Genomic DNA, 25,137 nt, shown 5'->3' with positions numbered 1-25,137 from the left:
TGTGTTTAACATTTTTTCTTCTATTTATTAATGTCACGACAGAAGCAGTCATCCAGTGTCAATGAAGTATTTCAGCAGTATTAATAAATAAGGTGAAAGGATAGCAGAATACAAAGCATTTAAACACAAATGAAGGAAAAAACCCTAAAGAGACAATGCTATAAATCTAAGCCAAAAAATGTAGTTATTCAAATTCTTAATTAAAAATACTGTAAGGTAAATGTGTATAGATTAGTCAGACTCTAGAGCTCATAAAAGAGGTTAAACCACAATAGGAGGGCAGTTACACAAGCAATATGAACAAAAAAGAAGTCAATGCTCATGCACAACAGCACAACCCACATCCTATTCCCATGCTTAATCACCAGTTGTGAGGGTAAAATGAACAGCCTTCACTCAAAACTATACAAGATGAAAGATTATTTTGCTTAACATTTAATTGGTATAAAAAGGGCAAATGATACTGGAACTTATATTAGATTGGTCCCCCTTACCTCTCCCATGCATCCTTACATCATGTTTACAAGTCATCACAGCAAAACACAGAAACACATTCTAAAAACCATCACATAAAAACATTCTATGATTGTATACAACTCTATTTTTCCATCAACTGAAAAATCACCCAAGTTCCTCCCTCAACAAACTAAAATCTGTTTAATAAAGGATAATTTAGTCACTACAGATAAGAGCAGAATTTTTGTACTCAATACAATACAATAAAAATGGCTACCTAAAAGACTGAGATTGCAAAGAATGCCAGAATTGAGTCAGAAGGTAACTCTCAACTGACATAACTTAGAAGCTGTGGAGATCAACAGAACAGAGATCCATTAAAAGCCTTGATAAACTAGGTCTGAAAAGGTGAAGACAGGTGCTGTAAGGCAATATACCATAACACAAAGAGGGCCATTTGGAATGCGTGCAGTGAAAGGTGCAGACTCAACATCCACTGCATGTTGCACAGAAAGATGTGTCAGCTTTCCTACGTGTTTATCTTGGAGCCAGTAAAATTGTTTGCAAGGGCTCTGAGAAACAAGCAAGGCATAACACATTCTTGAGAGGATATCTCTCTGCTAGTTCCAAATGTTTGCAAGGCCATGTACAGGAGAAGTGGTCTTATTCTGAATTTTGCCTCCACAGAATACAAGAAAATACTAAAGGAAATAGAGACAACTTCAGGCAATCTAAGAAATCTAAACCTTAGAAGTAATGCATAAAGTATGACTTTAAAGTAAAAAGGACTGTTAAACATATTTGTCTATGACATGAATTGGCATCTTACAGAAGCACTGAAAAAACCTTCCATAATGTAAATCTGAATGCCAAAATAATGCAAAAATAATGCAAAATAATGCAAAAATGAAGGCCAACTGTAAGCAGTTAAAATAGATAATTTTTTTTTCTTTTTCCACATTTTATGCCCTTAAATATCCAATTTAATTTAAAAGAAAAAAAAATCATCTAACAAGAAGTGATGCTTGATACTAAAAAAGCTTAGTAGGAAACATAAGTATGTCCTAGCCCTGAATTAAGAGTACTGGTGTTGTTTTGTTTTCAAGTGCATGTGTAGGTCACACTACTTGTGAAAAGCTTGGAGGCGCATTCTGTTTGGATCTTCTGGATGTCTCAGGGCCATTCCATGTCGCAGCAGCAGCTCAATATAAGGTGGCCAAAATGACTCATTGATTGTTATGTAAGGTTCATGTGGTGTGGCAATTAATGTGTTTATCAGCATCTGGAAGACCAAAAGGATAGGATTTAGGAAATTAACAAAACAGCTAGATTTTATCTCCTTTAACCAAATTTTTACAAATTACTGTGATGTAGGCAATATAAGATACAAAAGGACTACAGAAGAAATATAAGACCTTTTCAAACTAGAAGTAAAGCAAAGAACTTCCAGTTAGCTATATAACATTTTTTTGATGTAAAAATTAGAACCAGAATCCTCTTTTATTCCAGAATAAATGTAGGTGAAATGCTGTATCAATTACAGAATTAGTTAATAGAGTTAAAAACAAAATCAGTTTTGTAATTCTTTTTCAGTTCATGGAGATCATGTACATGCCCTCACAATATTGCTCATGGCGAGTACTGCACACATTATAGACTAAATAATCTTACCCATCTTATGATGCTCTATTTATCCCAGATATTTCATCTTTCTACTCAGAGCTTTTAAATGTTATACTGTCCAAATTCCGGTAAGTACAAAATATTTTTTGCCCCTTAGCGCTAAAGACAAATTCAAAATCCTTGCTACCAGACTTTATATTTTTGTATCCTAATAAAAGACCCACTATTAATAAAAGACCCGAATGAACAACTGCTCTTCTTTTTCAGAACATTCTGAAGAAGAATTGTTCCAGTTAATATGTTTTGTACTTCCAATTATGACAATTTACTCCAAATGCATTATTCTAGACAAATTTTAGTTTTTCCTGACATCTGATACTCCAAAATAGCCTTTATGGCTGTAACTTTATCTGTATCTCAAAAAACATTTTTCAAATTTAACAGGGACTTGAAGCTAGAACAACACGACTCAACAAAGAAAAATCTTCCAGAATACAAAGATAAGGGACATTGACACTTTAGGTCAGGATGTTGAAATTCAAAATGAGTCTGAATTTTGCAAATAGTGTGTTCTTCTAAACAGAAATCAGACATTACATGAATATGTTCACATTTTCAGGAGATTAACAATATCAGAAAAATATGAAGGGCAATTTTAAAGCATTAGAAGAACTTCAAAATTCTTTTTCCGTAAGGGCTGTGGCTACTCTGAATTCTGATCTGTTTTCAAGCTCTGCCTAATTTGGCATTAACAGGTATGCTGAAATATTTGAAGCATGTAATATGACTTTGATTATATAAGCCCAAAGCCTGGGCTTTAAACTATAGTACAGTGTCATAGTGATTAGATAATAGCTTCTTAATACCAGAAAGTTTTTATACATCACGTTTTGCCTCAAGAAAAAAAAAAATTCCCCAAGGACATTTTACATATAGAAGTCTAAAACTGTCTAAGGAGGGGGAACAGAAAATTTCACTTCAAATGCTACATTTAAGACAAGAAGGAAAATTATGCTTTGCAATTCACTTCATAAATTGCACTGTAATTAAAAATTCACGCTAAGCAATGCTTCTATACTTATAAAATGAATCAGAAATGCATGAATTGGATGAACTGATTCCCTTGTATGAGTTAATAATCCAGTTAATGCACAAGACTATTGGCCCTTCTGAGGCTACATATTAATTAGTCCTTCCGTTAATGTATATTTCAGAAATATTTTTCATGAAACAATATAAAATAGAGCATGAAATGGACCAGGCTTTTTTGTTAAACACAGTATTTGTCTCACCCAACATGAGCCATTAAGGCACATAAAACTTCTTTGAACTAAACACTGTAAAATCAAGAAATAAGAGACAACCATTTTCCAGCCTAAACTGAACATTATTGCCACACCTTTTGTAAAAATTTGGGATTTACTTTGATAGGAATTAAAATAGAAAACTGACCTAGATTCAAAGAATGGTTTGGGTTGGAACGTACCTTAAAGATCATCTCATTCCAACTCCCTGCCATGGGCAGGTGTACCTTCCACTATATCAGGTTGCTCAAAGCCCCATCCAACCTGGCTTTTAACACTGCCAGGGATGGAGCATCCACAGCTTCTCTGGACAGCCTGTTACAGTGCCTCACCACCCTCACAGTAAAGAACCTATTCTTGACAGCTAATCTAAATATCTATCTTTGTAATTTAAAACTATTCCCCCATGCAAAAAGTTGCTCTCCGTCTTTTTATAAGCTCCCTTTTAGTACCAGAAGGCCGCAATGAGGTCTCCCTGCACTCTTCTTGTAGACACAACATTCTTAATCGTTCTAGATTAACTGCCTTAACTACATATCACATACTATTATTTATATTAGAAATAAACACTTTATCATCATCATCACCATCATTACATCTGAATATTTTAAAATTCCTCAAATCTCTACATAGTAAAAACATCTTACCTCTAAAATTTCTTGCAATGTTTTCAGTTCTACAACTGGCTCTGCTGAAGAGTTCTGGAAAGATAAACATCCCCCAGCCAAATTTATAAAACCCTAAACCAGTCAGGGAAAATGTTAATTGACAAAGTAAAATAATTATACAATTATTTGATTGCATAGTACACAATAGATGAAAACTTTTAGTCAGATTTAGTCCCAACAGAAATACATGTCGCATTTAAATCTACCAGTTCAAAATCCTATACTTCAAATGTAGTATTTTTTGAATTGTCAAGAGCGATTAATCTAAAGTGATCATAATGTTTTCACCTGTGTACATCAAATTTATAATGTTGTACAGAACCTTCTGTGAACAAGATTTGTTAAGAGGAAAAAATAATTTTCATGAGCTTTAAATAAATGTTTGTAACACAAATTTGACACAACTCAAGACTTAATTTCATAGTGCCTTAATATTTTTTCATGATTTGACAGTGAATATTTACTTGCTTTGAATTTAACTAAAACATTTATCTTATCAAGGTTAAGAAATAGAATAATTAAAAATTTTGGTGGAATAAAAAGCCAATGATAAAATATCACTAGAAGATTACTTATTTTCCTTTGTAGCTAGCAAATCAAGCCATTTGTCTATAGAAATTCCTTTGGCAGCAATGTCAATGGATCTGCTTGTACTGTTGCACGGTAAACCTGATTCTTTAATTTTTCAGTTTTATTCTTTTTCCCCATGCACTTCAGTTTCAACAAAATAAAGGAAATAATATTCCACTGGCTTTCTCAGCATTGCTGTTGAATACATGAGTTTAAGACCTAAGGTACTACCAGTTGTGCAGCACCTTATACAAATTCCATTTCTGGAACAGAGGAGGAATACAAGCAAGAAAGAAGAACATTCTGAAAGGCAAGTTCTGGATCCTTTTTCTCAGTCACAGTTTGTAATAGTCTCACCTGCAGAGAGTCTGAAGTTTCAGTTTCCAGGGAGAGCCTGCTACATGGAAACTCTGCAAATCCTGGAGCTATGACCCAATAACATCTATCTATCTGCCTTTATCTTGATATTTGGCTGAGGAAATAGAATCTACATTACCTATCTGCAAAAAGCTCCTTAGAGCAAACATGAAGGTACTTCACAATCTCTGCTGATATATTTCCCTGGTCAAAATTACTACTAATACAATTAAGTACTGCTAATCACTTAATGCTTATGAAGTCGTTAAGTAGGATGCTAAGCATTTTATTATTTAGCCTAAAAGGCACCTTCTTCACCCTTCCAATCAGACAGATTTGCATAAAGAATATTCCTCAACCTCTAATTTTTCATATTATTATCTTGAAAAAAATAAAGTAGATTTTTATCTTAGATTTAAAATGCCAGATCATTGTTACTACAGTCACTACTTATATTAAAGGTGCTGGGCCATGGCAATGGAAGCCAACCTGAGCTGCTATGATGCAGTCTTCACTCCCACTCCCACATGCATGTCACCAGGTGAAAGGAGGGTGGAACCAGATGAGCAAGGCTTGGAGCAGTTCAAACTATGCTGCAGCCATGTTCTACAGACATCAAGCCTGGACATCTGCCCTCACACAGAACAACTGTGAACACAACATGCTTCAACAAAGTGAAGCAAAATGACTGGTGCGCAGAGTTAAGAGTTTGGTGCTGCTAGAATGTTGAACCAAGCTGATAATAGAAGTGTATAATTTGTTTTCCTGAACCAACATAGCAACTAATTTCATTGCCAGTGATTACAATTTGTATTTCTGACACTCAATAAATATAGGTAAACATGGCTGGCTGTCCTGCCTTCACAGTCAATTACTTAGATGCAGATTAAGGGGTACCTGTAGTTAAGTCAAGTGATCCAAGTGAGTCAAAAGATATAGAAAAAGCTATGAATTCATAAAGAGTGAAAAGAAAGAAAAAGACTGTCAGAAAACAGACTCTGTTTAAGAGTTCAGGAAATGCATAAATAAAATTTAAGCTAAGGAAAGATAAAACCTTGCGTTGAAATTAGTCAAAGTAGTTTTTCTGTTTAAGTAAAGTGATTGGTGATGGCCAACATGGCTTCACTGTAGACCATTTACATCCAACAAATTTAGTGGCCTTCTACAAGAGTTACTGTATTTGTGGAAAAGGAAGAACAACTGATGCCATCTACCTGGACTTGTGCAAAGCATTTAACACTGTCCCACATGAGACTGCTTCTAAAATGGAGAGACTTAGAACAAAATCTGTCATATTTACTAACAATAGGAAAGGAAGGCATTGGTATGCAGAAAAACTAAGAGTCAACAAAATAAGATATTTGAATAATACTTTGAAAATGAACACCATGTCTTGACATCTCCACTTGGTATTTTTATGTGCAAAATATGTGCTTATGTCGAAAACAGAGATTTTTTTAAATTAAAAGATCAGGATTCATTAGCTGCAAATTAGACAGAAAAAGACAAGGGTGTAATTTGTTGCTTTGATGATGGGTATGAGCTAGTAGTTTTATTTATAATGTTGTTTCTTAGCAGGTTGTAAAAAAGATGAGTCCAAGTGAAAACAAACATAGACAATGGTTATTACTAGGATAAGCTAGGGAATTGAAAAATATTATCTTACAAGAGAATATAAAGGTGTTGCTAGTTCAATTAGCAAAACAAAGAGAAGGTATGAGACTGCTGCCATAAATATATCAGGAGGAATAAAAGAAAGAAACAGAGCTATTCTAGGGAAAATTCTGGTGTAAGAATACCAGTGGATCTGTGTTAGACTTGGATAAATTTAGACTGGAAGCTATGAGACAGTTTCTAACCAAAGTACTGAGGTACTAGAAGAAAAAATACAGGAGAAACAACAGTAAAAAAATTATTTGTTCTAAAATGGAGCTCAGTGGTAATATTGAAGAAATTGTATTATGTGGTTACCTGAAATAACAGGGAACTGGATTAAAGAAATAATTTCTACTTCTGTAATGTTAAGTGTGCCTGAAATAAAAATCAAAACCTGCCTTTTTTCATAGCTTTTTCTGAATCTATCAAATAGTAATGGTAATAGTTTTATTTTTACTGCACACTTCAAATTTATTATGCAAAATACTCCCTGGCTGCCTATCCTCCCTGAGGTTTTACGATAATTTTTGACCCAGTTTGACTGAACAAAATCTGATGGTTAACATTCCAAACTACTCTGTAATTATAAACACTTTTCCTTATTGTTCCAAAAACATTGTTAGACAATTAAAATTTACTTTGCCAAGGAAAATAGGAATCTACTTGCCCAGTCAAGTAAAAAAAAAAAAAGAGTCAATTTGGACTGAGCCCCACACCCATTTCCAAATTTGGCATAGCTTGCAGTTCAGTAAGAAATACAACATATTGCTATGCATCTCATTGGGTAAGGGATATATGCATTAAGAAAAGAAAATATCCAGCTGGAAACAGCCTTAAATAATATAAAACAACCTGAAAAATATAAATTAAACCTAGAGGATCAGCTGTAAAAACTATGCTTATTTCAAAATACAAATGCAGGTTCAATGCTAGTGACTTCAAACAGATACTGCATCTAATTAAAATATAAATTGAACATTTCAAATTTAATAGGTAAAGAAAAGTCTTACCTTTTTTTTAATATTTTTACCTATCTCTGGAAGGGGAAAATATTCATCCAGGAATCCACCCAAGGCCCTCAAGAGTTCTTCCTTATAGGTCTTTAATTTCAATACTTTATTTTTCAGTTCATTGAGTTCTCTAATTTTCAAACTAACAGTAAAAACATAGCAACAGAACAAGGGATCAAATCAGGTAACTAAAAAGTCCCTCCTAAGTAAAAAAATCCCTTACTATCTATTGTTAGAAATTCAACATCTTTAATCACAGGATATAGTAGCATTACTTTCATGTTTCAAATATGGATTACTGAGCAATTATTTCATCTATTAAACAAAACAAGGAATACATTTTAAGAGTTTGCTTGCCCATTTGCTCCTCCTGATATTTAAATTCTTCGATTTGTAATGCAAAAAAGTAGAAATACCTTTTTGTGGAAGGATGTTCAACTTGGGTATTTGCCTCTTCTTCGATTTTATTAAGAGTCTCTAGCATCTGTTTCTGTTCCTCATACCACTGCTGTTCTCTTTGAAACATGAAAGGTAGGAAATGGCACAACAGATAAATAGTTTCCCTGGGCAGTCAAAAAAAAAAAAAAAAAAAAAAAAGCTTACAGCATTCCAAAGTCCCAATTATTGTATTACCTTTTCAGATCTTCTTCCAATTGTTTATTCTTTGACTGAACTGTTGACAGCACCATTTCAAGATCATTTTTTACTTTCTGCAACTATAAAAGAATAGAAATTAAACTATTGTTTGCAGGTACCCCAGGCTGCAGTATTTGTTCTATGCAAGGCTACATCTGTAAATCTGATAAAGAGGGACAAAATCATCTGCAATTTCTTAATAAACATTAAAATCTAGTTTAAAATGCAGGAGCTATTCAAAATGTCACTGTGACCAGTTGCTCATTAGTGTCTTCTTGAAGCTCACAGAGCTTAACAAAATACTTAATTTTACCTGAAGTACACACATGAACTGCTCAGCTGATGAATGACAGAGGAGAAAATTACTACAGCATCAGGGCTCTATTATCTAAACTACTGCAGCTGCTGGCAAGATTGAATCCATGCTACTTGCACCACATAAGATGTACAGAAAATGAAGATGCATCAAAGAAAAACTAACTTCATCCATTAATTAAATGATCTTCAGTGCTATGAATATCTGGGACAGGAAATATGAAGAAATAAGACTACTGCAGTCAGAAACAATAGGCATTACTGAATCTAGGGAGTAGCAGACTCTCAGTGGGCTGGGTCTTCCATTATACAATCACAGAATGGGTAAGGTTGTGTTGAGAAACACATTCAGTGCAGGTAGCTCAGGGTGCAGCTGCAGCAGAGCTGCAGGTTGAGCTCTGGCAAGAGCCCCAGGCAAGAGGCCATGAACTGCCAGGGGACAGGAGATCTGTGGCCCTGCCAGGTGAGGGGACATCGAGACATGGCAGGAGCTGATGATGCTTGAACTTTCCTGTGTTTACATTGTGAGGGTATAAAAGCCTTTTGGCTTTGAAGGTATGAAATTCCTTTGTTCTGGGTCCCTCCTCAAAGGCACCCAGCTGAAGCTGTTATTCTGTTATAATGCCAGGATTAAATTATTTTATGGATCAGGATGTGTGAGCCTAAGGGAAGAAGGAAACCTAGGATTGAGCTGGTAAGGACACCTGATCTGTGTGAGTGTGGGATGTGTAGCTGCAAATGGGCTTAGTGACTGACACCATGGCTCCTGGACTGTTGGACAGGGAAGTTTCCTTAACCATTGTGACAGGCCACAGTGGGTTATGTAGTCCAACCTCCCTGCTCAGGCAGGGGTCATCCAAGAGCACATGGCACAAGTTGCATCCAGACAGTTCTTGATAAACTCCAGCAAGGGAGACTACACAACCTCTCTGGCAAATCTGTTCCAGTGCACAGTAAAGAAGCTCTTCCTTGTGTTCTTGTGCATCCCATTGCCTCTTGTCCTATTGCTTGGCATCAACAAGAAGAGCCTGGCTCCATTCTCTTCAGATACTTCTATAGATTTATGAGGTCCCCTGTTAGAGCACTATGGTCTTCTACAAAATCATGTTTGTTACATAAGTCTGTGATTTGGATGTATTTTTTCTGTTGCCATACAAAATAGAAGCACTTAAGAATTTAGCTCAAAGAAATACACATTCTGAAAATATGCTACAGAAACAAATATGCTCCATATATACAACATCTGAAAAAAAGCTGTAATCCTCAAATATCAGACCAACATGCCAATCAAAGTGTGTAACCTAACAACTTTTTGATAGTGACTCTTAACAGCAGTCAGGTTTGCTGCTGTGACTGATACTAGAAGGCATTAGACACAGGAATATTCTCAGGTCACATAGCATTCCTATGTCCCATCAATACAGTACAATGTTACCTGCAAGACATTATTGATTTGGTCTTTCTTCCAATGGAGGAACTCAACAAACTATTTGCAAATTATTGCCACAGAACTCAATATCTAAGATAACTGACTCTTCTGTGTAACATATAATATTACGTCGTTTTCTAGTAAGTATGAAATGCAATATATTGTAACATTTTGTTTAAAAAAGCACACACAAATATCTTAAAGGCAGGTGTCAGAGGATAGGGTCAGACTCTTTTCAGTGGTACTAAGTGATAGGATAAGAAGCAAGAGGCACAAACTTAAATACAGGAATTTCCATCTGAAAATTAGGAAAACCTGCTTTACTGGCGGGTGACTGAGCACTGGAACAGGCTGCCCAGAGAGGCTGTGGAGTGTCCTTCTTCGAAGATATTCAAAAGCCACCTCGACACAATCCTGTGATGCACTTAGGGGCAGGGTTTAGTGGTGGATTTGGATGGTTGGACTTGATCATCTTAGAGGTCTTTTCCAACCTAAACTATCCTATGATTCAATTTCCAGAGGTCCTTTCTAACTCCAGCCATTCTGTGACAAATTCCACTTAGCAATTAAAATTCAGCCACAGATCACCTTGAAAACACAATTCTGAGTGGATCTACTTGCCCAAGCAGTTGCACAATGTTAAATGAAACAAGTTTTCAAGATTACTTTTCAAGTAATCTTGAAAAGTACAGTGTGTAGGCTTCAGCCCCAGAAATGGACCCTGCTGCATGATGTTAAAGATGATGGCTAAATCTTTGCAAGGCATGATCATCAGTCTCCTTGGCACGACATTTCTGTCTCCTGGTGGCACCCAGCACAATGGGAATCCAATCCTAAGTGAGGCTTTGTAGCATTAGTGTAGCAGGGATGTTGATTAACACATCATTTTCATTGCATACTGATAAGTTTGTTGAGCTACTGTGATTAGATGGTGTGTCCAGAGGCAGAATAGTGTTTATTGTGCACTATTCAGTGACTTGTGCAATAAGTCAGTTTAAAACCACACTCATTACAACTAGGAAATTCTACTAGTTATACTAGAGGGGGAAAAAAGCATTAGAAAAAACATAAATGGCTGAAGGAAAATACACAGCATTTTAGCAGTAGTCCACCCTAGGAATAGTCATAGGAAAATGCAGCAATTGCATATATTGTTTTTCTTTTTTTTCCCAACAACATTTTATTAGACTTACCTCTTCTTTTCCTAATTCTAACAGTACATCTGGGTTGGTAGAAATTACTGAAAAATAAAATTAATTGTTTATTTTTTGCATTCAATGATAAAGATTTATCTATACTGAAAAGCAGCTTGGCTAGAGAGAAATTTGTGTAGCTTCTGAATAATAGTTTGTCTCTCAGTAGCAGTTTAACCATGTGCCGCGGTGTCCTGCTGGGCTAACCTACTATCACTATTCAGCAAATTCAATCAGACTGAAAAAAGTGTGTTGTTAATGCTTGTATGTTATTTTTATACCTGAAGTAGCTCCAAGTACATTGGTGTAGGTACATAATGAATAAACAGCACATCTCTATACACTGCAAGACAATCACGCCTGATTTTTTCAGCAGAAGGCATTCAATCTACATTACCAATGTGGCCAATAAAATTCTTCCAGTCCTCCAATTCCTTGTTAAATAGCCTCCTAAATGCTTGATCAGGACTATAGAACCTAGTTTTAATAAGTTCATAAGCATGTCACCATCCTTACTGTTCACAAGAACAGTAGGGAGATGAATGGTCCAGCAAGACCAGTATCCTAACTCAAACACTGAGCAACAGCAATACCTAAGCAAAACCAAAGTACAGTTCAAGAAGATGGAAATTATTCTCCAGAATGCTTCTACAAAATGCAGTGATTTATGACTCATGCATTTTCAGGATAAAAATTGAATTCTTGTTTTTTACAGCATTTAACAGACTCTTTCAACAGACTCAGATCCATGTCAACTTGCAGCTTCTGCATAAAAATATGACTTTTTTGAACTACTTCAATACATTAACAGGAGAAATGAAAGCTATTCTAGCAGACTAAAATCTTTATAAGGATTTTGTGTGCAAGTTTGGGCTTGAAATCTCTAATCTTACAAATAATTACTTAAATAAAAAATTCCTTAATCAAAAAGGAAATCTTTAACCCTGTCATGACAGCATTAAACATCTTCTAAATAGACAAAGTCTATTTAATAAATTCAGAAAAGTACTTTCTTTGGTAATATTATAGTACTTACCTCAAAAATTTTATGAAGCTTTAGATTAGTAGTTTTAAAAGAGCTGTTTGTTCTGAGACGAAAAACAGAAAAACTACTGATGCATCAAAAATGCATTAAATTAAATGCTTCAATAAAACTCCTTTTAATTGGAAAATTACTGTTTTTAAATCTTGACACAAAATTTGAGTATTCTGCTCCCAAATAAGCTTAAGAGCTGCAGAAGACAGGAGTCTGTGCTTTATTAGAGTAAGATTCCTTTATTTAGATTAATATACTACCTACATGTGATAAAATTAATTGGTGTGCTTTTATTCACATTCACTGGCATATTTGTAAAAAAGCCCATACAATTCTTCCTCCTGCCATTTCCTGCTGACATGATCTTTATAAGCCTTCCCTTACCAATTATTATCCATTTTTACAACTGTCTCATAACACTTCTTTATTTCTAGATACCTAATCCTGAGTTCATGCTTGCCATTCACTGTTCATATTGTGAGTATCAGAACAGAAGGCCCTGTGTTCCTGGGAAAAAAATCACTAGCCATAATTTAGTGAAGGAACAATGCAGATCTAAAACACTGGGACAACAGACTTATGCCAGCTGCTCCTGTAAATTCACTGCTTCCTCAATCCACAATCAATTAAATCTTTTTCAGTTTTGTTGAATCACTACACTTGCAAAAATCAAATGTCAGAGAGAATTGCCTAGTGATACAAAGTACAATTACTAAGAAAAATACTACCAGATGCTAGGAATATAAAAGCAACTACTATGCACATGTTTATACAGAAACTCATATTAAAATAAAACAAAAAAGGTATTTGGCAGAATACTACTATTTTGCAAAGAAAAACAGAAATTACGCGGAGACCACAACTGCTTTAAATGGTTTAAAATATGGTTGCTTTCCCTTCCTGATTTTTCAAAGGTAAAACTTAAATTTTATTTTTATAAGCTAAAAAAAATATAAAAAAATATAAAAAGCCAAAAGCTTTTTAGACGTTTTAATTCAGCTGATTTAGCAGATCTTGAGCTACATAAATAATACCAGAAATTGAGAAAGAAAAAGACACTAAAGTAAAAGCTTTGCAAAAACAAAATTTGCATCATGAATTCAAGTCTGTTTGCCAATGTTGTGCTCAAAAAAATGTAGAACTGCCAAGCTATAACCTCTGAAAATAAGGTTTAAAATTGAAATGCTGACAGGTCCTCATTTACAGGAAATGAACTGGCCACTGCTAAAAGCTAAAACCGAAGTAACAAGACAGCCTGACATTCATGCTCTATTAATAAATTTTATTAAATCAGTATTTCTGCTATCTATTTAGATAAAATGAGACAATATTTTCAATTAAGTAATTCCTCCTTCAAAACAAATAGTAGGTAGAAAGAAGCCAATACAGAGAAGTAAGCAAAGAGGACTCCTCATTTTCATACAAGCACCATAACTCTATCCAAATTCTTAGCAGGAACTTTTTTCTTCCACTGGAAAGGGAGCCAAAAAAGGCAAGATTTGGTTGTCAAGTATTAATTATAGATATTTCTCTATTAAAAAATTAAGATTTCTAATAAGAAATATTATCATCTCGGAAGAAGTAAGAATGGTTGAACAAAGCAAGTCAGCAAGCCAAAAAAATAGGCCAAGGATATTTTTAAGCCAATAGCTTGAAGTTTAATATACATATTTTAGTACAGAAGTACTAAAGAATACTTTAGAACAGCCTCAGGTATTTTACCCAGATAAAAACTAGAGTTCTTTCAATTAATTTGCTTTAAGCCAGCAACTTATTCATGAACAGCAGCCAGGAACCAGTATGTTCCAAATTCATTCAATGACATGCCTTTGGTCTACATACCTCAGAAGCACTGGAGGCTGACAGTTCTTGGAGTGAAACTAACAACACTGAACTATGAATTTATTCTAATACAGCAACAGTATCTATTTATTAAAAAAAAAAAATCCCAGCTTCTCTTATTTATGGATGAGATGCAGCAAATACATTGAAAAAAGTTGGAGAACTGCCTCTAATGTTGATCTGGAAAGGCATTTCCGTTTGGCTAAATAACAAAACATTGGAAATCACCACATGCTGTCTATAACATTCCTATAATTTTGGAAATACTACAAAACCAAGCCTCTACTGGCATAAAAGTATTAAAATGAGTCAATAGATTAATTTAAAGATTAACTAGAAGTTTTACGGGATTGACAGGTGCTAACAGGTCCTTGATGGGAGACATAACTATGAGGACTACCAGAATATTAATGATAGTGTAGTGTGAACTGTTTTAGGAATGTCCATATGAGACATCTGAAAACAAAGATTATTTTACTCACACTTAGATCCTGAATGCTTTTATTTCCAGTGTCTGGCCACATCAGCCTTGCAAGAGGGTGAAATCTATCAGCAATGGTGCTTATGTACAAAGAGAACGTTGAAGAACTGTGGAATTGATACCTTTTGACTGATAATGCCTAACAATTATAAGAACTACTACTAGTCTCAGTGGTTTGTGCTTCTTAGGATCAGTAAGTGTTCTGGATTCCTGTGTTGTTTAAAAATTCTAGTGTCTCTTACCACTGTATATTGACTTGAAATCTCCAATCCTTGTTAATTCAAAATAGGTATTTCACTACAGTGTAAAGGGCTTAGCACTAAAGGTCTATTTCAAAGTTTCAACTATCACATCATAATACTGCACACCTTTAATCAGAAAAATAATCAGAAGATGTATGGTTAATGTATCAGCTTCTTAAAAGACAAAATGAAGACAATAATATTTACCAAAGTATTTCTGTTCTAAAAATGAAATACAAATAAAAGATAGCGAAAAAAACAATCACACAGAAAAGAATATGAAGGAGGGTAACAGGATAATGAACTTTTCTTATTTGGTTAAGACTGCTAATAGTTGTTTTTCCATTTAACTGACTGATGAATGGTGGTATGAATCATGCACTTATTTGTCCAGAATCATAGGATTAAATTATAGTGGAATTCACTTTTAATTTCAAGTTAACTTAGAACTGAAGTGCAAAAATAATGAAGAAATTAAACATACATGCTACTTTAAAAAGTAACATTATTTTAAAGTAGTTATTGAATGAAAATACAATCAGCAGACATTAATATACTCGTGTCCTAGATGAAAGAAACTTTGCAGAAGTTTATATAAGCATTCTTTACAAGGAAACAGTTACTTACATTCAGGATTTCTTGCTTGCCACTGATGAAAATCTACTGTTAAAGCTTTCCATTGCAGCATTAACAAGTAAAGCTGTGTAACAAGAAAAGAAGCACCTTGTGACGTGTGTTGAGTTGCATTGGCATAAAATGAGGTAGAACAGGACAGAAATGGAATTGTTAAGTTGATACAGCAGAAAACAAAAGAGCATCTATTACAATAGAACACTAGTTTCTTCAAAATATTTTACAGTAATTCACAGCTATCAAGGAATGTTTCTATTATTTTTTCAAAAGGGGGAAATGAGAAGAAGTCAGAGTTGCAGAGTTGTGAAGGCCCTTCAGAGGAAGGTTTGTACAGGTAAAGAAATGCTTTCTGATGTCATTTCTGAACCACCCTTTGCATATCTTCGAACCATTCCCACACATAATATCACTAGGTATAAGGGAGAAGATATCAGCATCTCTCTCTCCACTTCCCTGAGGAAGATGTAGAGAGGAATCAGGGTACCCCTCAGCTCCTTCTCTACAAAGTAGAGAAGCCCAAAGGCCTCAGCAGTTCCTCACAGGACATGCCCTCCAGCCCTCTCACCAGCTTTGTTGCCCTCCTCTGGATGCACTCAAGGACCTTCACAACCTTCTTAAATTGTGGGGTGCAGAACTGCACTGAGCACACCAGGTGAGGCTGCACAGCCCTGAACACAGGGATAATCCCCTCTCCTGTGGCTGGCAGTGCCATGCTCAAGGCTCCCAGGATGCCATTTGCCCTCCGGGCTGCCGAGGCACACTGCAGGCTCCCCCTGAGCCCTGTCAACCAGCACCCTCAGGTCCCTTCCTGCAGTGGCCCAGCAGCCACTCCTTTCCCGCTGTTCCTGTTGTTAGTAGATGTCATGCCATTGAGGCTTGCCCAATGTTCTAAGCTAGCTAGATCCCTTTGCAAGGCCTCTGGCCCCTCCAGAGTGTCAACAGCATCGTCCAGTTTGGAGTCATCAGCCAGTTTGCTCATGGTGCATTCCAATCCTTCACCCAGATCAGTGATAAAACACATGGAACAGAACTGAGCTGCACCCTGAGGAACACCGCTGGCAGCTGGTCACCAGCCAGATGCAGCCCCAGTCACTGTATCCCGTTGAGCTCTGCACTTCAGCCAGGTCTTCACCCAGCACACTGTGAACCTGCTCATCCCACAGCTGCAGATGTCCAGAAGGATGCTGTGAGGGATAGCATAATAACGACATTTAACAAGAAGAAATTACATATGCACTGATTAAGAAAAAGTCCAAATAGCTATTGGAGTTACACCCCCTTCTCCTCCCATTTTGCTGCCTATGCTAGTAATTTATCAGTTGCATTTTTCAAAGTTAGTAAGAGAAAAATCTGTCCTTATCTTGATTCCTGAGGCTTCAGTTATATTTCCTCTCCCCTGTCGAGATGAGGAGGGGAGTGATGAACAGCTAAGCTGGCCAGATAGGATTAAACCCACCATAGGGAACTAGCAGGTGAAGTGGTAAAGCCACTATCCATCATATTTGAAAAGTCATGGCAGTCTGGTGAAGATCCCACTGACTGGAAAAGGAGACACACAACCCCATATTATTAAGAAGAGAAAAAGAAAAATCTGGAAACTACAGATTGATCAGTCTCATCTCCGTGCCCAGCAAGACCAAGGAACAGATCCTCCTTGAAATTATGCTAAAGCATGTGGAAAATTAAGAGGCAACTGTTGTTAAGCAACATGACTTTAAGGGCAAATCATGCCTGACAAATTTGGTGGCTTCCTATAACAGGATTAGGGCATTGGTGCATAAGGGAAGAGCTACTGATGTCATCTATTTGAGAGTTCTGCAAAGCATTTGACACTGTTTGGAACAACATCCTGGTCACTAAACTGGAGACATACAGATTTGACAAACCACTCCAGTGGGTAAGGAATTAGCTGGATGGTCACACTCACAGGTACAGTCAACAGTTCAGCATTGCACTGAAGATCCCTGATGAGGGGGCATTCCATAGGCCTGGTTTCTGAGACAGGCACTATGTAACATCTTTGTCAGCGACATGGACAGTGGGATCAAGGGCACCTTCAGCAAGTCACTGACAGCACTTGGCTGTGTGGGACAGTTGACACACTGCAGGGAAGGTATGGCATCCAGAGGGACCTGGATAGGCTTGAGAACTGCACTAGTATGAAACTTACAAAGTTCAACAATACCAAGCAAAGTCCTATACCTGCATCAGGGTAGCCCCCAGTATCAATACAGGCTGACTGAGACACGACATGAAAAGTTGGACACATGCACTTGCAGTCCAGAAAGCCAACTGTAACACCTGCATCAAATGCAGCATGGCCAGCAGGTAGGTCAAGGCAGGTGATTCTGCCCCTCCACTCTGCTCTGGTGAGACTCCACCTTGAGTGCTGCCTCCAGCTCTGGGGTCCCCAGCATAAGAAGGATGTGAACTTGCTCAAGTAAGTCTGGAGGAGAACCACAAAGATGACTGGAGGGCTGGAATACCTCTCCTATAAAGACAGGTGAGGGGAGTTGAGGTTGTTCAGCCTGGAGAAGGCTCCAGGGAAACACTATAGGACCTTCCAGTACCTGAATAGGGCCTAAAAGAAAGAAGAGAGATTGTTTACAAGTGCATTTTCCCATAGGACATGGGGAAATAGCCTTAAGATGACAGAGGCATGTTTAGAATAGATACTAGAAAGAAATACTTTGTTGTGTAAGCAAAGAGACACTGGAATAGGCTGCCCAGAGAAGCTGCAAATGCCCCATCCCTAAAAGGGTTCCAGGCCAGGCTGGATGGGGCTTAAAGCAACCTGATTTAGTTGAAGGTGTCTGTGCCTATGCCTTGGTTAGAACTAGATGATTTTAAGGGCCTTTCTAACCCAGGCCATTCTGTGATTCTATGGTTTTAAGAGAAAATGAAATATTTTTAAAAACCCACTGTCTTACCTTGGCATCTGATGGTAGCAGTGTTTCTGTTCCTAGAAGCATTAGCTTGCTCTGACACTTGGTAGAAAAGAAAAGAAATAAAGCACAAAGAAAGTTTGCTTACTCTTCCCTGTTGTAAGAACAAAACACAATTCTTAGAAATTTAAACGTAACTTTTAAAATATAGAAATAAAATAATTTTAACTTGGATCCTTCCACATCCCTTATACCCTAACCCAGAATAGCAAATTAAGAAATGTTTTGAAATCACAACACAGTAAAGTAGAACTTAATTAACTCTGAAGGAGAAAAGTTGCAGCTAAAGAAAGATATATTCTTTGAGTAAAAAGACAATTTATGAGGGAAAAGTTCATATGGGGAAAGGCACTGAACAGATAAAGAACATGAGAAACTGGGAAGAGAGTCATGGACAAGGCTGAACAGGGAAGCTGCTAAAAAGTTAACACACTTTCTGCTACACTTCCGGCTTTCCAAACAGATTGCTCCAAACAGAGCAATCATATTATAATACGTATTTTTACATATAAGTCATTTAGGGCAGTATACTGTACAGTTCAGAAGTGGTCTGGTTTTTGGGAGAATACTACATCAGCTCTCATGTCTGCAATGGGGTGTATATGCAGTCTGAAATTCAGCCCACAACAAATATCCAAGGCATAAAGTGGTGACACCTGCTAAACTCTTTTTTTTTTCTAACTGTCACCAATGTAACCTGCCCATAACAAGGCAGGATGTATTCTACAAAGCAGTACTTTGGAAACCTTGCTGTTAATGTTTGCATACCAGAACACTGTATAGGATTTCTCCCACAAAAATTGTTCATGATGACACAAAATTATTGGAACATTACATGCAACCACATAACCTAGGAGCTAATTAAATGACTATTAGTTTAAACATTTTGCTGAAACATGAACATTTTGCATCCACGATGCAAAATCCAAGTAATAAAAATCCTACTATTTTGATCAACTTCCAAAAATAACACATAATTTCTTATATTATTTTGGGCAGGCTGGGAATGAGATACAAGATATCAAATATTTTCAATTACATTCAGAACAGTAAACATTCAGATTTCTCTTCTAATTTGAAAATTTCAAGGAAAGTTCAGGTCCTCCAAACAAAAGTTCAGAAATTGAGACATAGCATTCTCTGCCACTTGTCACAAGCGAACTTATCTGAATACTCAACAAGAAATAAATCCCATTAGTCTTTTTAAATCAACTTGTGTAAAATTATTGCATTGTGAGTTGTATGTACTTTGTTCTGCTTTAAGTTTGGAAATACTTTTACTTCAGTTTCTGGTATTTTATTGTTTTGAACCTACAACTCAGAACTCAAGCAAATAGCATGTACAATAGAAAACTGAGTGAAGTGATTAAGACACTGAAAATATAATTTAGAATACAATTTTTCATCAGATTCAGCAGAATTTTAAAGGAAGAACAGTATTCCCTAATAACTGATAAAAGTTTATCTTTTCTAGGAATCCTGAAAATAAAAATAACCAGCCCTAAACTGTTATTTGTTAACATATTGTACTATGTACAAGAGAGAAATTTTAACCATGACAGTGTAACTGTGAGTTTGCAAGGGAGTAAGCATAAGGAGACATCATCATCCTCCTCTGCCTCTCTCGCCTCCAAGATCCAAAGGACCTGTGAAATGGAATCCCATCTTTTGTGAGGCTAAAGAGAGAAGCATCTCTGTATGCTGGTACTACCGCTACACAAATAAATTGTTTCATTTTCCATAATTTTAATATATACTCCCACATTATCTAAATCATAACATCAGCACATTGACACTACAAGGCATTCTTCACCCCTCCCAGCATTTCTACATTCAATCTTTCTGAAGATATTATTTCCTTTTTTTTTTTCTGTTTGTTTGTGATTTTTTTGTTTGGGTTTTTTGGTTGGTTGGTTTAGTTTTATCAAAGTGGTTTCTTTGGAGGGGGTGGGGCAAGCATGTGGTAAATAAAATAATTCTTAAAAAGCTTTATAATAAACCTAGCCTATCATTTATATTTGCATACCTCTTCCATCTGTTTCCAAATACCCTCACATTCATCCAAGAGTTCTTCCTTGGCATCTACAGGACCACCTGTGTTAGCGATTTCTGATAAATATTCAGCCTATTAAGAAGCAAATAGAACAGTTATCATGTAGATCTACAATAACTGATGTCTTAATCATACCTGTCATTTCAGATCAACCATGTAACAGAATAAACTCCCTTAATTCAAAGCTTTTAGCTAACTCCTCTATTGTTTTAGAAAGTAGCCAGCCAATAAGTAAAATCAGCTAACTATATAACTAAGTAAAATTAGAAGACACTAATAATTTACTTTTAAAATTGAATGACAAAGTCCTAAGTTTTCATAACTGCTTTGATTATCTGCAATGGATTCTTTATTTTCAAATAACTTTATTATAGAAACAATAAAAGAATCTTACGTCTATAAGGCCACATTTTACCTCCATTTATCTGCGAAGTTTTTAGGCAGTTACTTCTGCTCTGTCAATAAACATGGTAATATATTTCTCCTTCATTTGAATTCAGAATATTTCTGATTAACAAATTAAGCACCCTCAAAGTTACTAGAAAAACACACAAAATAACTTGAAAGATATACAGACAACCAAGGAAAGAGGGCACCTGGACAGCCAAAATAAAAATCAGCCGAAGTTAAATTAAAAACTTTGAGAAACTGTTGGGTCAGAAAGAAACAGATGGAATCAAATTTATGGATTTTTATGTTTCTCACTTAAGAGATACCTCAATGACAGCAGCAATTAACGGGGGAAAAATAAGAAGGGGTAAAATTTTTTTTCCAGGGAAAACAATTAACAGGCTGTATGTACCAGATGCAGGAAGCCTTTAAAAATATCTTAGTGGGTACTAAGCCCACCAAACACATAGGAATTAAATGGAAACATTAAAAATGGATAATGATCTAGAGAAGAATTACACTTTTCTACGTTCTTAATGAAGCATAAATTATTAACTCAATCTTTTGTCCTTTTTCAGAACAAAAACACAGCATCATGTGTTTTATGTCAAAAACCCTATTAAAAAGGGGTGAAATATTCTACTAGTACTTGTGCAGTTCAAGTACCTCATAGCAAAGTGGATGAGGAAAGAAAATCAGAACACCTCACTGAATGCTGGAATTACACTAGAGAAATCATATGTAGCCAATACCTCTACTAAGTCTTCCTGGCAAATCTGTTGCATTTAAAACAGAACACTACAAAATCCAGGTTACCATGATCTTATAAGAACTAATGAGCATAGATTTTGCAAAGGAAGATCATTATCTTCTTAAGAGTATTGGAAGGTCTCCATAATATAAAACAGAACCAGTTCCCATAATTTATTAAGACTTCTGAAATGCCTCCAGCAAAGACTGTCCAGAAGGAAGAAACTAAGAAAGAAACCAAGCTGTCTTAGTTTTTTTCTCAGACAAAAAAGGAGACAAAGAGGGTCTGGAGAGATAGTGGGGAGAGAGAAGAATAAAAGGAAGGGGAGAAAAAGAACCCCATGCTTTGGAAATTTGGGGTGGGATAAAAATTTATTCTGCCCATATCCCCTGCAATACTATAATGCATCACCATGAAAGCATTATATGGAATAAAACTCTGAAGAGAAAGCCAGAAAATCTCCATTGCACAAAAATGATTAAATTATTCTGTTGTTAACTTTACAGAACAATTTCATACAACGTTTCAAAATGTACATATTGTGAGACATGACAAGGCTCTCACAAGCAAACTGACTTGCCGTCCTTAATGCTGTGCTCTTAACTACCTTACACAGTACCTTACACTGAAGTATCACTTTCAGATGTTATTTTCTCATACCTTGAGTTTTCCCTATTTCAGTATGGTAAATTACATTTCTATTTCCACACCATATCTGAAAACTGAAGGGTTTTTTGTCATTAATACTAATGTCTTCCAGTTTCAACAAGTTATTCCTTCTTATCATGTTTTCCGACTACATAAATAGGTAAGAAATACACACGTGTCCAAGTGTGGGCTCTATGTTAGCCAAGGCTTTACAAAAAAAAAAAAAAAAGACAGAATAGGTTAGGTTGGAAGGGACCACAGGGGTTCATCTGGTCCAACATCCCTATTTATAGGCAGGGTCATCCCAGAGCACACGGCACAGGATTGTGTCCAGATGGTGCCTGAATATCTCCACTGAGGGACACTCCACACCCTCTCTGGTCAATCTGTTTTAGTGCTCGGTCACCTGCACAGTTAAGAAGTTCTTCCTCATGCTCAGGTGGAACTTCTTGTGCATCAGTGTCTGCCCATTGCCTCTCGTCTTATTGCCGGGCACCACCGAGCAGAGCCTGAATCCATTCTCTTGGCACCGTCCCTTCATACACTTATGGACATTAAGAAGGCGAAATGCGTAATGTGACCAAGCACATAACGACCAACTGCGGGAAGACGGTGAGGGAGGGGAGAGGAAAGTGACGGAAGGTCTGTGAAAGAGACACGAAGGCACCCTAGGAAGCAAAGTATCAGCAGGATACAAACAACATCGCAAAAGCGGCGAGAGCCCCCGCGCTCCCGACGCCAACCCCTGCAGCAAAACGGCGGGAGGACGTGAGGCGGGACATCCCCGCTCACAGCCGAGGGATGAACGTCGCCCCTTCCCAGCCGGGAAGCCACCACCCTCCCTGCAAAGCAAGCCCACGGCCCCAACGGCAGAGAACGCCTCCCAGCCCCGAGGTGTCGGAGCGCCGGGATCCCCCTGACGCGGGAGCCGCCCGGGACTGTCCCGCCGCTCCTCCCGCCCGTTACTACCATGGCCGCTTCCCGCCGTTCAATCCTTGGCGCCATGCCACTCGCAGAGCGCCCGGCGCGGATCAGTGACGTCACACCATGGCGTCCGCCGAGCCCGAGCGCAAGCGAAAGCCGCCGGAGATGGAGGCGGGCGGCGAGGATACGGCGGCAGCGGACGAGGAGGATGAGCGCTGGGTCGGGCCGCTCCCGGGGGAAGCCGCGCAGGCGAAAAAAAGGAGAGGTAAGGGGAAGAGTGGAGCGCTGTCCCGACTGGGGTCGGGGTGGTGGGATCACCTCCAGGCCCCGCCGGACAGGAGGGGGCACGGGTAAGGGCAGCTGTCGGGAGCACGCGTCCTGAAGCTGTGTCTCGTACAGAAAATGAGCACACTGGCGGGAAACCTTCAGGCGCGGAATTACAGAGCAGGGGTGCCAGGGGCTGAGGAAGTTGTGGCCGTTCAGCCTGCAGAAGAGAAGGTTACGTGGAGACCTCATAGCAGCCTTCTAAAGGCACTTAAAAGGAAGCTGGAGACGGACTCTGACAGGAACTGTAGTGATGGCAGCAAGACTAATTGGTGCAAACTGAAAGAGGGAAAATTCAGGTTAGCTATAAGGGAAAAATTCTTTACTGTGAGGTACTGGCACAGATTGCCCAGTGATTTTTTTTTTTTTTTTTTTTTTTGGGGTGCTCCAGCCCTGGCAGTGTTCAAAGCCAGGTTGAATAAGGCTTGGAGCAACTTGCTCTAGTAGGAGGGGTTTGGGACTAGATGATATTTAAGACTTATTCTAGTCCCTTAACATTCTATGATTCTAAGACTTGTTTCCTCTGGAGAACACTTTAAGGCCAAGAGCTCTGCTGTGCAGGCTGAAGCTGTGCTGTTTATTGATGTAGAGTTAATCTGTCTTTCAGATCACTGCCCTAAGGTGGAGCACAGGAGAAGCCTCTAGGCTGTATTTTGGCATGTGGTATTGATGTGTGCAGCAACTTCCAGCTCTTTGGATATCACTTTAAGTTTTCTTCAAGTAAAAAAAAAATGTTCATCAGATGTAAACATGCAAATTCAGTAGAAAATACCGTTGCACAGGTGTTAACAAGTAGGATGTAAAAATCAGAAACAAACTCAAAATCAGATTATTTTAGGTCAGCCAGTTAAACAACGAAATAGGTGGACACCAGCACTTAAAATTTACACTACAGGACCTGTGTGGGACCACAAATCTCGTAAAAACAACAGGGGTACACGTGGTTTTAGAATGAAATGAGGTTCAGATGACCTTCTGTTTTCTGGCAGTAACTTAAAAACTGTTGATTGACTTTGTTTTTTTGGAAACAATAAGACAGTTACTGTAACAGTTGCTTTAAGAGGTAGGAGCAATATGAATTAAAGCAGCATTTGGGTGGCTTTAGTCCACAGAAAATGTGTAAGTCTGAGTGCAAAGCCAGAGCTAAAAGCCCTTTAATTATGTTTGCACAAAATCCTGCATATTTTTTACTAAATATGAGTAAGTAATAAAAGGATAAGTAAAAGAGAACAAAATGTAGATGTAACTTCATGAAAAAAAAGAACCTGACTTTTCTTTCTGTTCTGTGTAGTTCTTGAATTCGAACACGTTTATCTTGAAAATCTACCATCAGCTTCAATGTATGAACGCAGTTACATGCACAGAGATGTTATTACACACGTAGCATGTACAAAGTAAGTATTTCTGTTTTCCATTGTATTTCTTTGTCTGGGGTGTACTTTTGTGTAGACTAAAAAATTTTCACTGTAGAAGTTTTATAACGGAAAGTTACAGTGTCCTGAGGCAGTTTTTAAAGGGTGGTAGGGTTTTTTTAAAAAATAAGTGGCTTAACTAGAAGCAAAGTATAAGTTGTTTTTGTAGGCTAAAGAAGGGTCTTAAAATCCTTGTTAAAATATGCAGGAAATACAGGAGTAAGACTAGCTTACTCCCT

General features: G+C 37.2%; 2 protein-coding genes across 6 annotated transcripts in view; one reads left to right on the top strand and one right to left on the bottom strand.

Moving 5' to 3' along the window:
- On the bottom strand, positions 1 to 23,291 carry CENPK (centromere protein K). Of its 5 annotated transcripts, none has more exons than XM_053931632.1 (10): positions 23,208 to 23,291; positions 20,423 to 20,521; positions 18,382 to 18,438; positions 15,446 to 15,518; positions 11,218 to 11,264; positions 8,278 to 8,360; positions 8,061 to 8,159; positions 7,645 to 7,786; positions 4,031 to 4,123; positions 1 to 1,738 (listed from the first exon to the last, which is right to left on the bottom strand). In XM_053931632.1, the coding sequence occupies exons 1-10, from the start codon at positions 23,241 to 23,243 to the stop codon at positions 1,580 to 1,582; spliced, it is 888 nt and encodes a 295-aa protein (XP_053787607.1). In that variant the 5' UTR covers positions 23,244 to 23,291; the 3' UTR covers positions 1 to 1,579. The 5 variants fall into 5 exon arrangements, 4 of the variants coding, with proteins under 4 accessions (XP_053787607.1, XP_053787605.1, XP_053787606.1 ...); XM_053931630.1 differs by lacking the exon at positions 23,208 to 23,291 and adding an exon at positions 22,645 to 22,808; XM_053931631.1 differs by lacking the exon at positions 23,208 to 23,291 and adding an exon at positions 22,645 to 22,808 and having other exon boundaries at positions 4,031 to 4,084.
- Positions 23,271 to 25,137, top strand: part of PPWD1 (peptidylprolyl isomerase domain and WD repeat containing 1) — a 15,907-nt gene continuing 14,040 nt past the window's right edge. The window contains exons 1-2 of the mRNA XM_053931628.1: positions 23,271 to 23,427; positions 24,778 to 24,880. Coding sequence (XP_053787603.1) covers positions 23,286 to 23,427; positions 24,778 to 24,880 — 245 coding nt within the window. The 5' untranslated portion in view covers positions 23,271 to 23,285. The remainder of the gene's footprint in view (positions 23,428 to 24,777; positions 24,881 to 25,137) is intronic.

Source organism: Vidua chalybeata, chromosome Z, assembly GCF_026979565.1.
Source record: "Vidua chalybeata isolate OUT-0048 chromosome Z, bVidCha1 merged haplotype, whole genome shotgun sequence".
In the NCBI taxonomy this organism is placed as follows: domain Eukaryota; kingdom Metazoa; phylum Chordata; class Aves; order Passeriformes; family Viduidae; genus Vidua; species Vidua chalybeata.
Note: the sequence above shows the minus strand (reverse complement) of the source record. Positions and strands in the feature narration are given on the sequence as shown.